The sequence below is a fragment of the Haliotis rubra genome, unplaced genomic scaffold (genome assembly GCF_003918875.1).
Source record: "Haliotis rubra isolate DU_JTF1 unplaced genomic scaffold, ASM391887v1 Scf293, whole genome shotgun sequence".
Lineage (NCBI taxonomy): Eukaryota > Metazoa > Mollusca > Gastropoda > Lepetellida > Haliotidae > Haliotis > Haliotis rubra.
The window spans coordinates 1,162,702-1,181,382 of record NW_025766961.1 but is presented as its reverse complement, the minus strand read 5'-3'; the positions used below and the strand labels follow the sequence as shown (position 1 = coordinate 1,181,382).

Below are 18,681 nucleotides of genomic sequence, written 5' to 3'. Positions count from 1 at the left end.
TAACCAGGGGGCCGATGAGATTCCGGAAGGTAGTACTTTCCATTGGTAATGCAGCCCGTCTAGTGTAAACCGAAGGTATTTCCTGGAGTCGGGATGTATTGGGATGTGTAGATATGCGTCTTGCAGATCTATGCTGGCCATGTTGTCTCTGGGACGAATTAAGTGCCGTAGTTGTGGTAAGTGTATCATGCGAAACGCTGACGGTTTGTGTAGATAGTCTCTGTTGAACGTGCTCATATTGTAGATGAGACGAAACTTTTCTTTGGAATTTTTCTTGGGCACTAGGAAAACTGGGGAGTAGAAGCCTGGTTCGATGTTTACTTGGTCCAGTACTTCTATGGCCTGCTTGGTTAGGAGTGTTGATACCGCTTCTCTCAACTTTGGTAGTTGTAGAGCCTGGAAGTCGAACCTCGGAGGGATGACTGTCAGCGGAGGCGTGGCCTGTAATTGTATGCGATATCCATGCTGTAGGATGTTGGAGACATATGGATCCTCTAGGAATCCCCAGTTTTCCCAGTGCAGTTGAAGGCGTCTACCCACTTGTGATGGTTGTACTGGAACGGCTGGGGGGTGGAAGACTCCAGACGTTCCGAACATGTCCTTCAACGTTTATAATTGCGGGAGCCTCTGGATGACCTGCCTCTTCCCGATGCTCCTCTGTAATTGCCGTATGGGCGGCGAAAAGACTCTTTCGCTCCTCTTACACTAGCCATCTTCCTGTCCCGTGCTCTCTGTAGCCCGGAGAACTTCGATCTGCCTGAGTACCTCTGCGAAGTTTGTCTGATGACTTAATCATAAGTACCTCTCTTGAGTCTTTAGAGACTTCTTTAGAGACTTTGTCTATGTTACCATCGAAGATGGACGGAGAAGACCACGGGGGCTGTGTAAAGTGGTGCGGTGAAGTGATCACCCAAATTACAGGTGGCGAGGAGACCTTGACGACGAGCCATAGTAGAAGCTGCGGATAGTGCTGTTAAGTGATCCGTAAGGAACTGTTGGTCCTTCTTCTGCATGAGGAGGGCCGAGTAAACCATTCTATCATCCTCAGATGTAGAGTCTCTGAACTTCATGAGGAGAGCTTCATTGACTGTTCTTGATCTGTTTAACCCAAAAAACATCCTCCTTGATATGGTTTCCATCTGGGCTAACTTGCGGTCATCTATTCTGTACGTCTTGGACTTGGCATCGCTGATCATCTTATAGTTATCATCGATATCTTGAGCCTTGTAAAAGGAGTCCATGTCGTGACCTGCAAACTTGTTAGCGTTGAAATGCGGCACATGAGGTGTCTGTGATTTCGTGGCTTTACTAAAGGCTGTATCCAGATTAGCTGGTACCGCTGCTATCGGGTCAATCGGGGGTAAGGTGATTGTATCAGCATCATCTTCCTTCATAAGATATGTGTGGGCTGAGTTCTCGTTCTTAGACGAGGAGGAAAGTTCCAGACTATTCACCATCCAATATCTTATTTCTGCGTCGGAAAATACGATACCATCTTCATCTTCAGACATCAGGTCACAGATAATGTATTGATGCTCCTCCTATAGTGACTGAGGTGGAGTCCTTGATCTGTGCTAGGATCGACAAGGTGATCGATGAGGCGATCGATAAGGAGATCAGCGAGTGGAATGATGTGAACGGACTGACGAGTGGCGTCTATAAGGTGACCTTCGCGGAGACTTCCTTGGCGAACGCTGGTAGCTTGGCGAAGCTCTCGGTGATTCTCTTAAAGATCTTCTAGATGAGGATGACTTGGAGCCACTTAACCTTCGTGAAGGCCTTCGTGAAGGTTGAAAGTCTGAGTCGTAATCATGGGATGAGAGGATGTTGCTTCGCGAACGTCCTCTCTCATCAAGGTCCGACGTAGGTGATACAGACATCCTCCGTGAAGCCTTCCGTGACTGCTTAGGATCGGGGTCCTTCGTGCAGGCGGGCTGGGTCGCCCTTTGCGGAGGCTTAGAGACGGGCTGGGTCGCCCTATGCGGAGACGTGCAAACGGGCTGGGTCGCCCTACACCGAGGTATGGGGGTGGGCTGGGTCGCCCGTGGCTCTAAAGGCCTTCAAAGACCGTAGCGATCTTCCATCATTTGCATGATGTGGTTCATCAGGTCATCTGGGACGGTCTGCGCTGAAGTAGTTGCTGCCTTCTCTACGCTGGTAGCGACGGGACCCTCAGGACGATTCTCTGACATCAGTGTAGGTGCCTCAGCCTGCGTGCTAATCTGCGCTGAAGTTATAGTTGCCGACACTGGCCGCTTCTTCCGCCGTACATCTGGAATGGTGATGGGATCATCATCAACAAACAGGCCCAGCTCTGTAACGGGAACAATCTCGGCTGAGAAAGAACTGCTGGACTTCGATGATTTCCCCTGCGACGTGGATGTAGCCCTGGGGGTGCGGAGTCTGCGTTGTGACGACGTGGAAGCCCTCCTAGTCTTTGGATGCGACGACGGGATGTCCGGGGATGCAGGTCGCTTCTCGGAGGTAGCAGACTGCGTCCCACGCCTCTCTCCGAGGGTAACTCTAGCGGAACACCAGACGGGAGGGGGTCGTCTGACAACAGTTGACAGGGTAAGGGCTCTGGTGTATTAGCCATGGCTAAAATGCGTTTACGTGACCTATCTGCTGCGCGTCTCAAGACGCATAATAAATATTTATCAAAGGCAGAATTGGATAATTTAATACAATAATTGCAACGTGAAACAATAGAGCATGGCGTAGTACAACTAGGGCATATTAAATGCGGGTCAGCAGCAGAAAAACGTGATTTACAAATCGTGCAGATTTTCATCAACGCAATCTATCTGAACAAACACGGCGTCCCGTGATTAAACAGTAGAAACACGAATAAATATCAATGCATTATGTTGAAGGATACTAGCTACACCTCTATAGAAGTCTATGAGAGGTAAATAACTAAGAATAAACAAAGGATATAGTGCGTAGGGAGACACAGGCGCTCTCACATCCTGCTCACTGGGCGAAGAAGGAGAGAGTGAGGCATGTGGCGGGAGGTGGCGCCCTCGTTCCCGCCAAAAGGAGAGGGATAGAGATAACTCTTGGTGAGTACTAATTAGTGATTTTACATTGAAGGGAGCTTCAATTGGGAGATACAAGTGTTCCACTGTGTTCGCAAGAAGAAGAAGACAAGCAAAAAGCATGAGTCAGGATAAGGAAAAATAATCCTGTTTGGTAGTTATGCATTGTCTTGGGATATTCTCTGGTTCACAGAATGATTGGTAACAGCTCTATGAGACGTCGTTCCGATTTGATCACTATGAGAACTTGAGTGTTGGTTCCCCTGTATTCCACCACGCAAGGTCCTTGAACACTATATCTGTAGGCACGATGACAGAGTCTAGCTGTGCGCCTTCATGATGGCTGATATAATCTTGAAAAAATGTTAGATGCAGATGGCCTGAAAACTTGGGTTCCCATAGCTGATACCAATCTCCTACTGAGTGTTAAAAAAGGGGGAAATACGAGCATCGTTTTCTACAGCCAAGGTTGAGGCTGTGCTGTTAATGTCTTGGAAGTCCAAGGTGAGTCAAGTTGATTTAGGCCCGAGCTTTCCATCCTCCTTGGCCTGAAACCCTTTTCTGTATCCCCTTGGAATGAGACTTGCTCTTTTTTTTGCTGTCCGTGTTCTATTATGAAAACTGTCCCTTCGGTCCAACCAAACATCTCTTCGCACATGTACGGTTGTCTGTGCTATGTGATCCTGTTGTTTATGCTAAAATGTCCTCTAACTGGATCAGCTGTGTGGTCAGTGTTGACCGCATGGGTTCGTGACTTCTACTTAAACACTAGCCAAACTATCAATACACAAGCAGTCCATAAGATCAAAGTCATGGTGCATACCTAGCAACTCAGGGTATACCTTAAGTGAGGTGACAGTGGCAGCTAGTGTTTCTTGTTTCTTAGGTTCCAGCCTGACTCTCTTAGGGGGAGGAGGAAGATCATGGATGTTGCTCTTATCTTTGGATAATGCTGAAATTTGCCAGACCTTGTATCAAATCTCCAAGATTTCCTCAGAAACAAACTTGTGTTTAATGGCCAGTGGGGTTGATGGATGGTTTGTGCCAGGATCAGATAGGACAGGACTGACTGACCGACTGAGTTTGGTTTTACGCCGCTTTTAGCAATATTCCAGCAATATCACGGCGGGGTACACCAGAAATGGGCTTAACACATTGTGCCCATGTGGGGAATCGAACCTGGGTCTTCGGCGTGACGAGCCAACGCTTTAACCACTAGGCTACCCCACCGCCCCCAGATAGGACAGGAGGGATGCCTAGCCTCCCAGAGTCTAAATGATCATCTATGATCATCTATGATCATCTTGGCATCTGCAGACACTTTGGCTGGAGTCCTGGGGTGCAGTTTCTTCGTCATCTTTAGCTCTTGACCATTTTTAACGACCAGAGCATACTTCTCGAAAACTGATGGAGACAAAAGAGCAAGGAGTGTCAACACACTCCCAGTGATCTCCATGTGGATCCTGAAGGGAAATTAATTAAGAACACCAATTCTTTTATGGATTTTTCTGAAAACAAGTACAACATGTGGACCAAAGTAAAAATGATGAGGTTTCATTATTATTGATTTTTATTCAAGCTAAACCTGTGGAATCAGAACAAGTTTCATGAAAAAGGCAATCAAGTGTTAGAGGGATGTATTGGTAAGAACATGTAAGTTTTTAGCTTCATTTGTCCAGCAGTTTCTGAGATAATTATAGATCCAAATTTTAAAGCTTAACACTGAACAAACAGACCAGAATATATACATTTGACAGTTCTCAATTTTTCACCCAAATAAAGTAGTTTGGTTACTAAAATACTTACTCGTCCCTCTGGATTTTTATCTGGATGGTACTTTTGGGCTAACTTGAAGTAGGCCTTTCTGATTTTAGCTTCATCATGTCTGAAAGTAAAATCAATTGGCATTAACATGAAAGAAATTACCTCATAAATCTTAACATGATTTCAAGAAGTTCAACTACACTGAATGAACTAGGGTTTGCAAGTACTTGAAAACTTGTTCAATGGCACATGTAAGTCTCATAACAATTTCTTACATGCTTTTTTTTTAAGTTCCCATACTTACATGTAAAATGACATGACAAGGATTTAATTTAGGAAAAAATATGTAATTTTCTGAATAAAATTGATATTTTATACTTATCCTGACTCATGCTTATTGCTTGTCTCCTTCCTCTTGCAAACGTTAGTGGAACACTTGTATCTTCTATTGAAGCTCCCTTCAATAAAAACAGACGTAAAATCACTACTCACCATTAGTTATCTGTCTGGCCGTTTTGGCGGGAAAAGTGGTGCCACCACTCCCACATGCTTCACTCTCTCCGAATTATGAGCCCGACACTTTAATTTGCAGGGAAATCCAAAGTGTCTAGTGGGGAGGTTGGGAGGGCTTACCTCATGAGTCAGGATAAGTATAAAATATCAATTTTATTCAGAAAATTACATATTTTTCCTTATCCTGACTCATGCTTATTGCTTGTAGAATCCGTCGGATTTGGTGGTGGGTCAAGCTACTTCTGGATTTCATGTAGTGATTTACGTCTTATATACCCCCCTATGAGAACTTCTTGTTGGCACTTCTATTTTACTGCTAGTCTCTGCTGCTGTAACCCTGTACTTCCAGCTGTCTCTGACGGGGGGACCACAATTGTTAACTTTTGGTCCTGGCTTCTGTTAACATTTTATGTGGATTTTGCAACTCCATCTCTTGATGCAAGCATCAAGTGGAGAAGCGACCCTTTCCTGTACGAGTATCCTTCCAAGTACTAGGTCATATCACTTATGCTAGTCTGTCCTTAGACGTGCATATAGACTCTAAAGCTAGTGTAGGCTTTTGCAAGTCATGTGATAAAAGGGCGAGACTTCGTCTCAGCGCCTTTGAGGGACTGTCAATTGTTGTGCAACAACCAGCGGGCCGAAATGGTGAATGCCGGAGACGTCCTCGGTGGCGATGTCCCTCAGGTAATGGTTGGCAAACACCATGTCTGATTTCCAGAAGCAGCCCTCCATTATCGTCCTGATAGAGCAATTCCCACGTAGAGCGAGTGTTGACGCCAGAGCTCTAACTTCGTGTTGGTTGGAGGCTCTTGGAGGATCAAGTCCTGCTGCTTTGTAGGCCCGTAGTATGACAGTTCTGATCCAGATTGATATCCTGGTGCGGGAGACCTCCGTCTGTGTCGCTGTCGATATCGGGACGAAAAGACACTTGAATTTCCGTCTCCTGGTCCTGGATCTTTGTAGGTAGACTTTCAATGCTCTTACTGGGCACAACGATAGGTCCTGCGTATCCTGTGGTCCAAGGACTGATGATAGTGCTGGGACGTGGAATTGTCTGTCCGGTTGACCTGGCAGTTGATTCTTTGCTATGAAGTCCCATCTCAGTCCCATATGCACGGTGTTTTGATTTTCATCAAATCGTGTTCTCTCGAAGTCCAGAGCATGTATTTCCGACATCCTTGCTGCTGTTGCTAAGGCGATCAGGAACAGCGTCTTCTGCGTCAAAAACTCGAAGGATGTCCTCTTTAATGGTTCGTAGACGTCACTGGTGAGATGTCGTAGAACTACGTTGCGGTCCCACTCCGGAGCTTTGAATCTCTGTTGTTGGTCCTCCAATTTAAAAGAGCGTAGTAAGGCCAGTAACTCTGGTACTTCCGTCAGTTTTGCACTCGTCCTCATGGTGATGACTGAGCTCAATGCCGCTAGGTATGTTGAGAGTGTTGACCCTTTTAACCGCTTCGTTTGTCGTAGGTGACAAAGGTAGTCCGCCACTTGAGGGTGTGTCGCCTTTATGGCTGTAAAGCCGGTCCTCGCAGCGTATGTCTCGAAACTTCGCCACTTGTCATCGTACAAGGTGCGTGTAGACTTGCATAGAGCTAGTGTGACTGCTTTCGCTGCTCTGGCGGAATATCCTCTCTTGTTCAAGCACGCCTTGATACAGTCTGCTTTGTGTGAGGATGTACTAGTAGATTCGTCCACTCTGGTAGTTGCAGTTGAGGTTGTCCTAATTCTTGTATGAGAATGGGGAACCATATTCTCGCTGGCCAGTAAGGCACGACCAAAATCAGTTGTAGGTCCTTCGTCTGGCTGATTTTCTGCAACACCCTCGGTATTAGAGCTGGTGGTGGAAACGCGTAAGCGTTTAGTCCTTCCCAGGAGATGCTTAGAGCGTCCGTTGCCCATGCTCGTGGATCTGGTATTGGTGAGATGAATGTTATCAGTTGATTGTTGAATCTTGTTGCGAAGAGGTCTATTAGTCGTGCTCCCATCTCTTGTATGATCTGCTTGAAGATCTCAGGATGTAGCATCCATTCTGTTTGGGATGGCTGCGTTGGACGGGATAGTGCGTCTGCTATCACATTCTTGGCTCCTGGAATGTGGCATGCTCTTATGTGGATGTTCAGGTTGTCTGTTATGCTGAACAGTTGAAAGCAGAGGTCCAGGAAGTTCGCCGACCTTGTTGATCCCTGCCTGTTTATGTAGAACACCACTGTGGAGTTGTCCGTATGCACCATCAGATGAGCATTCTCCAGAATGTTTGTCCAGTGGAGTATGGTGTTTAGTACTGCTTTCATTTCCAGCATGTTGATGTGCAGATCTTTCTCCTCTTTGGTCCATGTCCCAGCTGACACTTCTTCGTCGAGATGTGCTCCCCAACCTTGGAGCGATGCGTCCACGTAGAGATGCATCTTGCACTCCTGCTCTGCTTAATAGGTGCCTACGCAAACATTCGATCTCTGGGTCCACCATAGTAGATATGGGCGTAGTGCGTCCGGGAGTCCGAAGGGTTCCGGGTCGTCCAGATGAGCATTGACGAAGACCTGTAGTGGGCGTAGTTGTAGTCTCCCTCTGGCTGTCATGTCTTACGCTGACGTGAGGAGACCCAACAGACTCTGCCATTGTCGTAGTGGCCACAGAGAGAGTAGAGCTTGCGAGATCGTCTGTTGTATCTTGAGCCATCGGTCCTCTGGTACCACTATGCGGTTCTGTGTTGTGATGAACCGGATTCCTAGGAACTGCAGGTCCTGTGTAGGTTCTAGGTCCAACTTGAGGAGATTCACTAGCCACCCCAGTTGTGTAAGCAGTCTGATGGTGAAGTCCAGTTGTAGTCTGAGATGCTTGGGATCTTGATGTACTTGAATCCCCGTCGTCTAGGTAGAATGCACTGCGTAGACCTCGATGATGTAGGTATGTGACTATGGGCTTCGTCACCCTTGTAAACAACCAGGGGGCCGATGATATTCCAAATGGCAGGACCTTCCATTGGTAGTGTCGTCCGTCCAGTATAAACCTCAGGTACTTCCTTGAGTCCGGATGTACAGGAATATGCAGATAGGGGTCCTGTAGATCTATGCTGGCCATGTAGTCCATCGGACGGACGAGGTGTAGGAGTTGTGGTAGATGTATCATGCTGAACTTTGGTGGTCTGCGTAGATAATCTCTGTTGAATGCCCTCATGTTGTAGATGAGTCGGAACTTTTCTTTGGAGTTTTTCTTTGGCACTTGGAAAACTGGGGAGTAGAATCCTGGTGAGAGCTGGTCCTGGTCCACCACTTCTATGGCTTCCTTCTCTAGTAGAGATGTGACCGCTTCTCGTAGCCTCTCTGTCCGATGGGTCATGAAGTTGAACTTCTGAGGTTCGTCTGTCAACGGCGGAGTTGCTTGTAGTTGTATGCGATATCCGCCTCTTAGGATGCTGGATACAAATGGATCTTGAAGAATTCCCCAGTTCTCCCAGTAGTTTTGTAGACGTCCACCCACTTGTGAAGGTTGTACAGGAACGGCTGAGGGTGGAAGACTCCAGTCGTTCCGAACCCCTCCTTCATCGTCTCTGATCCTTGGCGCCTCTGGGTGCCCTGCCTCGTCCGGGTCTTCCTCTATAGTTGCCGGCTGGGCGATGAAAAGAGTCCTTCCCTCCTCTGAAGGTGCTCATTTTCTTGTCTCTTGCCTTCTGGATGCCTGTGAACTTCGACTTGCCCGAGTAGCTGGGGCGTCTGCCTGATGACACTGGCTAGTGTATCGATGGACTTTATCATGAGGACTTCTCTGGAGTCTTTGGTAACTTCTTTTCGCGGCGTCGTCAATCTCCCCTGCGAAGATGGATGATGTCGACCATGGGGCTCTGTACAGAGACTTCGTGAAGCGTTCGCACCAGTTGCAGGATGCCAGTAGTCCTTGTCGTCTCGCCAACGTCAACGCTGCTGAGATGGATGATAGATGGTCCGTTATAAACTGCTGGTCCTTCTTCTGCATGAGTAGAGCAGAGTAGATCATCCGGTCCTCCTCTGCGGTAGAGTCCCTGAACTTGGCGATGAGCGTCTCATTCACTGCCCTGGATCTGTTCAGGCCGAAGAACATCCTTCTGGACATCGCCTCTATCTGCGCCAGCTTTTTGTTATCAATCTTATAAGACTTGGTCCAGGCGTCGTTGATGACCTTGTAGTTATCATCGATCTCTTGTGCCTTCATGAAGGGGTCCATATTGTGTAGAGAAAACTTCTTAGCGTTGAACTGTGGAATATTCGGCGCCTGGGATTTCGTTGCCTTCCTGAAGGCTGCGTCCAAGTTCTCTGGAACTTCCGAGATGGGATCAATTGGCGGTAGAGTGATCGTGTCGACATCATCGTCCTTCATCAGGTACGTGAGTGCTGCATTCTCTTCCTTAGAGGGTGACGCTAACTCCAGTCCGTTGGCCATCCAATATCTAATCTCTGCGTCCGAGAAGATAATACCGCCATCGTCCTCTGTTTCAGGGGCGCTGATCTGGTATCGTTGATCATCCTCCGCTGGGGATCTGCGTGGCGATCTGCGTGGAGATGAGCCTGTAGAGCTGCGTCTGTGGGGCGATCTGCGTGGAGACCTGCGTGGAGGCGAGCGTCTCTTGGTTCGTGAATGCCTCGGCGAATCCCTTGACGATCTGTGAGATGTTGATGACGTCCTTGAGGCTGTCTCCGCAGACCTTCGCGAAGGCCTTCGTGAAGGCTGTTCATCTGAGTCTTCAATGGAAGGCCTCTCCGATGTGTCGTCGGCGGTGGGTCCTTTGTGCAGGTCCGGATCCTCTCTGTGGGTGGTGTCCAGGGCTGGTTGTCGATCTCTTTCCTGCGCGAAGCGCCTCTCCATCATCTCCATTATCTGCTGTGAGAACTGCTGCATGAAGGCCCCGGGGTTGAATGTCTGCGGTGATAGATGAGCTGCCCTCTCTGCGTTGGTAGCGATATGGTCCAGGGATCGCTCATCTGCCGTCAGTGTAGATACCTCGGACTGCGTAGATAACTGCGCTGATGTTACCGTTGCTGAGGCCTGCTTCTTCTTGGGGCGATGTATCTCCGAGATGATGAGCGGCGGCTCATCATACAGTCCTCTTTCCTCCATCGGGACAATCTCGGCCGAGAAAGTCCTAGTCGTCTGCGCAGACGTCCCCGTAGAGCTGCTCGCCGTCTTAGGGGTGTGTGGCCGTCTCTGCGTCGAGGAGTGGCGGACAACGTCCCACGCCCATCCTCCGAGGACATCTCCGGCGGATCACTGGAAGGAAGAGGGTCGTCTGACAGCAGTTGACACGTGAGAGACTCAGCCGGCTTATCCATGACTTGAAAAAGTTGACTGGATTTGTCTTTAGCACGCCTAAGTACACAGAAAATATATTTATTAAATTCAATATTGGTTAAATGCTGACAAAGGTTGCAGCGAGAGCTGGAAGTACATGGTGTTGTGCAGCTAGGGCACAGTAAATGCGGGTCTGCAGCAGAGAACCTAAACCTACAACGAAAACAGGTTTTCGTGAAATGTAAACAACTGAACAAACACGGACAAAACCGTGAATAAACAGTGAAAAATACGAATAAATTTCAAACCACATTGTTGAAGGATACTGCCTAAACCCCTATAAAGGTAATGTATAGGGTAATAACTAATAAACAAAAGGATATAGTGCCGTATAGAAGACACAGGCGCTCTCCCAACCGTCCACTAGGGCGAAGAAGGAGAGAGTGAAGCATGTGGGAGTGGTGGCACCACTTTTCCCGCCAAAACGGCCAGACAGATAACTCATGGTGAGTAGTGATTTTACGTCTGTTTTTATTGACGGGAGCTTCAATAGAAGATACAAGTGTTCCACTAACGTTCGTAAGAGGAAGGAGACAAGCAATAAGCATGAGTCAGGATAAGGAAAAATAGTAATATTGCATCTATCATAACATTCAAAATTGCTTAATAATGATACTTGAAAGCCCCAAAGTGGAACAGGTGCCATTTGCTATATGTAGAGAACATATATAGTGAAAAGGCTTTGAGGAAAATTCCCAGCTTTTCATGAGATACTGTGCTACATCCAGAGATGTAGCACAACTAGGTGTTTGCATGTATTCATGTGGACACCATCTGGTCATTTACCAGCGGATTCGTGTTCTTTTAAGTGTACAGGGTTGTGTAATGTACACTCTTTTAAGTGTACAGGGCTGGGTACTAGGGGTTTTGACAACACTGAAAGAGTCTGCACACAAAGTTGACTCCAAGGATTTTACACCCGGTGGGCTCAAGCTGGCACCTCAAGCTCGCTGGATCACTAGCCTGGCACCATGGACAGCTCATCCACCATGTCCCATTTTTTACTTCTTTATTTCAGGAAGACATGCCACACTTCTACTAAATGTAATTTGATTGCAGGAGAGACCATCTGATGGACACAGAGTAACATATCATGGATATGAATGCTGCCTGTCGACACACCAATTGATGAAGCTACTCAGACAAGAATACATAATGCCAAAATAAATTTTCTGTTACCCTCCAACTCCCTTCTGAAGATTAAGAACGTCATAAGCTTCATCATTTGACATCGTGGGTGGTTTCTTCTCAACCTCTTTCTTCCATGCATCCAAAATATTCTTCAGGAGTCGAACCTACATAAAACAAAAAGTAGCTTAAATTCAGGATGAACACTACTGACACATTTCCTATAAAAGAACATTAAACATTGAAAGGCTTTCCAGGCTAGAAGCAAATGGCACCAAAGGCACTGTTGCTCACCAGGTACATTCCATGTGAGTTTTTTGAGTAAGGAAATCTTTAACCATCAAGGAGGAGAGTGCAAACTGGCTGTATAATGAGGTCTGATGAAAAAGGACAGTATAATATCCCCCAGACAACAAAACAGTCATGTTAATAGTATCACAATAATTCTGGTAGAGCAGATGGATGCAAGATATCTAATTTTAGCCAAGTCATGTACAACTTGAGAGCAGATGATAGTACCTCCTCAATCTTAATGCCAGAGTTAACTCTGAACCAGGCTGTAGTGGTGCTTCATATCCTACTACATTAGCAGCTCAGTGGCCCTTGTGGTGAATACTATAGACATTTTCATTCTGTATATGATCTGGAGATATTTGTGAAGAATTTTGGGGTTTATTTTGACAGTTGCCTGAAAATGGAGAAGCAGGTCAATGCTGTGTCCTACATGAGAGACAGGGATGATATAAAAGTTCCACTACAGGAAGGGTCTACATGAGAGACAGGGATGATATAAAAGTTCCACTACAGGGAGGGTCTACATGAGAGACAGGAACGATGTAAAGGTACCAGTGTGGGGAGGGTCTACATGAGAGACAGGAACGATGTAAAAGTTCCGCTACAGAGAGGGTCTACATGAGAGACGGGGATGATGTAAAGGTTCCAGTGTGGGGAGGGTCTACATGAGAGACAGGAACGATGTAAAGGTACCAGTGTGGGGAGGGTCTACATGAGAGACAAGGATGATATAAAAGTTCCACTACAGGGAGGGTCTACATGAGAGACAGGGATGATGTAAAAGTTCCGATACAGGGAGGGTCTACATGAGAGACAGGGATGACGTAACAGTTCCACTACAGGGAGGGTCTACATGAGAGACAGGAACGATGTAAAGGTACCAGTGTGGGGAGGGTCTACATGAGAGACAGGAACGATGTAAAGGTACCAGTGTGGGGAGGGTCTACATGAGAGACAGGGAAGATGTAAAAGTTCCAGTGTGGGGAGGGTCTACATGAGAGACAGGAACGATGTAAAGGTACCAGTGTGGGGAGGGTCTACATGAGAGACAGGTATGATGTAAAAGTTCCACTACAGGGAGGGTCTACATGAGAGAAAGGGATGATGTAAAGGTTCCAGTGTGGGGAGGGTCTACATGAGAGACAGGGATGATGTAAAAGTTCCACTACAGGGAGGGTCTACATGTGAGACAGGGATAATGTAAAAGTTCCACTACAGGGAGGGTCTACATGAGAGACAGGACTGACTGACTGAGTTTGGTTTTATACGCTTTTAGCAATATTCCAGCAACATCACGGCAGGGGACACCAGATATGGGCTTCACACATTGTACCCATGTGGGGATTCGAACCCGGATCTTCGGCGTGACGAGCCAACGCTTTAACCATTAGGCTACCCCACCGCCCCACATGAGAGACAGGAACAATGTAAAGGTACCAGTGTGGGGAGGGTCTACATGAGAGACAGGAACGATGTAAAGGTACCAATGTGGGGAGGGTCTACATGACAGACAGGGATGATGTAAAAGTTCCAGTGTGGGGAGGGTCTACATGAGAGACAGGAACGATGTAAAGGTTCCAGTGTGGGGAGGGTCTACATGAGAGACAGGGATGATGTAAAAGTTCCACTACAGGGAGGGTCTACATGAGAGACAGGGATGATATAAAAGTTCCACTACAGGGAGGGTCTACATGAGAGACAGGGATGATGTAAAAGTTCCACTATAGGGAGGGTCTACATGAGAGACAGGGATGATATAAAAGTTCCACTACAGGGAGGGTCTACATGAGAGACAGGGATGACGTAACAGTTCCACTACAGGGAGGGTCTACATGAGAGACAGGAACGATGTAAAGGTACCAGTGTGGGGAGGGTCTACATGAGAGACAGGAACGATGTAAAGGTACCAGTGTTGGGAGGGTCTACATGAGAGACAGGGAAGATGTAAAAGTTCCAGTGTGGGGAGGGTCTACATGAGAGACAGGAACGATGTAAAGGTACCAGTGTGGGGAGGGTCTACATGAGAGAGCAGGTATGATGTAAAAGTTCCACTACAGGGAGGGTCTACATGAGAGAAAGGGATGATGTAAAGGTTCCAGTGTGGGGAGGGTCTACATGAGAGACAGGGATGATATAAAAGTTCCACTACAGGGAGGGTCTACATGAGAGACAGGGATGACGTAACAGTTCCACTACAGGGAGGGTCTACATGAGAGACAGGGAACGATGTAAAGGTACCAGTGTGGGGAGGGTCTACATGAGAGACAGGAACGATGTAAAGGTACCAGTGTTGGGAGGGTCTACATGAGAGACAGGGAAGATGTAAAAGTTCCAGTGTGGGGAGGGTCTACATGAGAGACAGGAACGATGTAAAGGTACCAGTGTGGGGAGGGTCTACATGAGAGGCAGGTATGATGTAAAAGTTCCACTACAGGGAGGGTCTACATGAGAGAAAGGGATGATGTAAAGGTTCCAGTGTGGGGAGGGTCTACATGAGAGACAGGGATGATGTAAAAGTTCCACTACAGGGAGGGTCTACATGAGAGACAGGAACGATGTAAAGGTACCAGTGTGGGGAGGGTCTACATGAGAGACAGGGATGATGTAAAAGCTCCACTACAGGGAGGGTCTACATGAGAGACAGGGATGATGTAAAAGCTCAACTACAGGGAAGGTCTACATGAGAGACAGGGATGATGTAAAGGTACCAGTGTGGGGAGGGTCTACATGAGAGACAGGAACGATGTAAAAGTTCCGATACAGAGAGGGTCTACATGAGAGACGGGGATGATGTAAAAGCTCCACTACAGGGAGGGTCTACATGAGAGACAGGAACGATGTAAAGGTACCAGTGTGGGGAGGGTCTACATGAGAGACAAGGATGATATAAAAGTTCCACTACAGGGAGGGTCTACATGAGAGACAGGGATGATGTAAAAGTTCCACTACAGGGAGGGTCTACATGAGAGACAGGGAATGAGAACATGTAAAGGTACCAGTGTGGGGGAGGGTCTACATGAGAGACAGGAGCGATGTAAAAGGTACCAGTGTGGGGAGGGTCTACATGAGAGACAGGGAAGATGTAAAAGTTCCAGTGTGGGGAGGGTCTACATGAGAGACAGGAACGATGTAAAGGTACCAGTGTGGGGAGGGTCTACATGAGAGACAGGTATGATGTAAAAGTTCCACTACAGGGAGGGTCTACATGAGAGAAAGGGATGATGTATAAAAGGTTCCAGTGTGGGAGGGTCTACATGAGAGACAGGGATGATGTAAAAGTTCCACTACAGGGAGGGTCTACATGTGAGACAGGGATGATGTAAAAAGTTCCACTACAGGGAGAGGTCTACATGAGAGACAGGACTGACTGACTGAGTTTGGTTTTATGCAGCTTTTAGCAAAATTCCAGCAACATCACTGTGAGGGACACCAGATATGGGCTTCACACATTGTACCCATGTGGGGAAGAACCGGATCAGTGGCGATGTAAAAGCCAACACTAACCAGGGAGCTACCCACACATGAGAGACAGGAACAATGTAAAAGGTACCAGTGTGGGGAGAGGTCTACATGAGAGACAGGAGCGATGTAAAAGGTACCAATGTGGGGAGGGTCTACATGACAGACAGGGATGATGTAAAAGTTCCAGTGTGGGGAGGGTCTACATGAGAGACAGGAGGGATGTAAAAGGTCAGTGTGAGGGAGGTCTACATGAGAGACAGGGATGATGTAAAAAGTTCCACTACAGGAGGGTCTACATGAGGAGGGATGATATAAAAGTTCCACTACAGGAGGAGGGTCTGCATGAGAGACAGGGATGATGTAAAAGTTCCACTACAGGGAGGGTCTACATGAGAGACCCAGGAGCATATAAAAGATTCCACTACAGGAGGAGGTCTACATGAGAGACAGGGATGATGTAAAGGTTCCACTACAGGGAGGGTCTACCAGGAGCGATGTAAAGGTACCAGTGTTGGGAGGGTCTACATGAGAGACAGGGATGATGTGAGAGACAAAGTAAAAGTTCCACTATAGGGAGGTCTACATGAGGGAGGGTCTACATGAGAGACAGGATGATGTAAAAAGTTCACTACAGGGAGGTCTACATGGAGGGTCACCATGAGACAGGAGCGATGTAAAGGTACCAGTGTGGGGAGGGTCTACATGAGAGACAGGGATGATGTAAAAGCTCCACTACAGGGAGGGTCTACATGAGAGACAGGAACGATGTAAAGGTACCAGTGTGGGGAGGTCTACATGAGAGCAGGGAGCGATGTAAAAGTTCCCACTACAGGGAGGGTCTACATGAGACAGGGAGCGATGTAAAAGTTCCAGTACAGGGAGGGGTCTGAGACAGGAATGATCATAAAAGTTCCACTACAGGGAGGGTCTACATGAGACAGGGACCGATGTAAAAAAACTGTGGGAGGGTCTACCATGTATAAAGTTTCCAGTGTGGGGAGGGTCTACATGAGAGACAGGGGATGATGTACAAAGGTTCCATGGGGAGGGTCTACATGAGAGACAGGGATGATGTAAAAGCTCCACACAGGAGGTCTACATGAGAGACAGGGCGATCATAAAAGGTTCCCAGTACAGGGAGGGTCTACATGAGAGACAGGGATGATAAAAGTTCCACTACAGGGAGGGTCTACATGAGAGTTCCACTACAGGGAGGGTCTACATGAGAGACAGGGATGATGTAAAAGTTCCACTACAGGGAGGGTCTACATGAGAGACAGGGATGATGTAAAAGCTCCCACTACAGGGAGGGTCTACATGATGTAAAAGCTCCACTACAGGGAGGGTCTACATGAGAGAGGCAGGAGCGATGTAAAGGTACCCAAAAGGTCTACATGAGAGACAGGACCGATGTAAAAGCTTCCACTACAGGGAGGGTCTACATGAGAGACAGGAGCGATGTAAAGGTTCCAGTGTGGGGAGGGTCTACATGAGAGACAGGGATGATGTAGCTCCAAAAGTTACCACTAGGAGGTGTGGGGAGGGTCTACATGAGAGACAGGGATGATGTAAAAGCTCCACTACAGGGAGGGTCTACATGAGAGACAGGAATGATGTAAAGGTACCAGTGTGGGGAGGGTCTACATGAGAGACAGGGATGATGTAAAAGCTCCACTACAGGGAGGGTCTACATGAGAGGCAGGAACGATGTAAAGGTACCAGTGTGGGGAGGGTCTACATGAGAGACAGGGATGATGTAAAAAGCTCCACTACAGGGAGGGTCTACATGAGAGACAGGGATGATGTAAAAGCTTCCACTACAGGGGAGGGTCTACATGAGAGACAGGGATGATGTAAAGTTCCACTGTAAAGGTCTACCAGGGAGCGATGTAAAAGGCTCCACAGGGAGGGTCTACATGAGAGACAGGGATGATGTAAAAGCTCCACTACAGGGAGGGTCTACATGAGAGGCAGGAGCGATGTAAAAGTACCACTATTGAGGAGGTCTACATGAGACAGGGGAGTAAAAAGTCTACAGGGAGGGTCTACATGAGAGCAGGAGCGATGTAAAAGGTACCAGTGTGGGGAGGGTCTACATGAGAGACAGGGATGATGTAAAGCTCCACCAGGGAGGGTGTGGGGAGGGTCTACATGAGAGAGGCAGGAACGATGTAAAAAGGTACCAGTGTGTGGGAGGGTCTACATGAGAGACAGGGATGATGTAAAAGCTCCCACTACAGGAGGGTCTACATGAGAGAACAGGAGGATGTAAAAGGTACCAGTGTGGGAGGGTCTACATGAGAGACAGGGATGATGTAAAAGCTCCACTACAGGGAGGGTCTACATGAGAGACAGGAGCGATGTAAAAGGTTCCAGTGTGGGGGAAGGTCTACATGAGAGACAGGGATGATACAGGGGAGGGTCTACATGAGAGAGACAGGATGATGTAAAAGCTCCAGGTCTACATGAGGAGGGGGTCTCCCACTACGAGAGGGGTCTACATGAGAGACAGGGATGATGTAAAAGCTCCACTACAGGGAGGGTCTACATGAGAGACAGGGATAATGTAAAAGCTCCACTACAGGGAGGGTCTACATGAGAGGCAGGAACGATGTAAAGGTACCAGTGTGGGGAGGGTCTACATGAGAGACAGGGATGATGTAAAGCTCCCACTACAGGGGAGGGTCTACATGAGAGGCAGGAACGATGTAAAGGTACCATTGTGGGGAGGGTCTACATGAGAGACAGGGATGATGTAAAAGCTCCACTACAGGGAGGGTCTACATGAGAGACAGGAATGATGTAAAGGTACCAGTGTGGGGAGGGTCTACATGAGAGACAGGGATGATGTAAAAGCTCCACTACAGGGAGGGTCTACATGAGAGACAGGAACGATGTAAAGGTACCAGTGTCGGGAGGGTCTACATGAGAGAGACAGGGATGATGTAAAAGCTCCACTACAGGGAGGGTCTACATGAGAGACAGGAACGATGTAAAGGTTCCAGTGTCGGGAAGGTCTACATGAGAGACAGGGATGATGTAAAAGTTCCACTACAGGGAGGGTCTACATGAGAGACAGGGATGATGTAAAAGCTCCACTACAGGGAGGGTCTACATGAGAGACAGGGATAATGTAAAAGCTCCACTACAGGGAGGG

At 47.6% G+C, this 18,681-nt stretch overlaps 1 protein-coding gene across 1 annotated transcript in view; it reads right to left on the bottom strand.

The window, feature by feature from the left end:
- LOC124282143 (dnaJ homolog subfamily C member 13-like) overlaps positions 1–18,681 on the bottom strand; it is a 303,611-nt gene that overhangs the window by 67,278 nt on the left and 217,652 nt on the right. Inside the window, 2 exon segments of the mRNA XM_046718113.1 lie at positions 4,845–4,923; positions 11,820–11,935. Of these exon segments, the coding sequence (XP_046574069.1) occupies positions 4,845–4,923; positions 11,820–11,935 (195 nt within the window).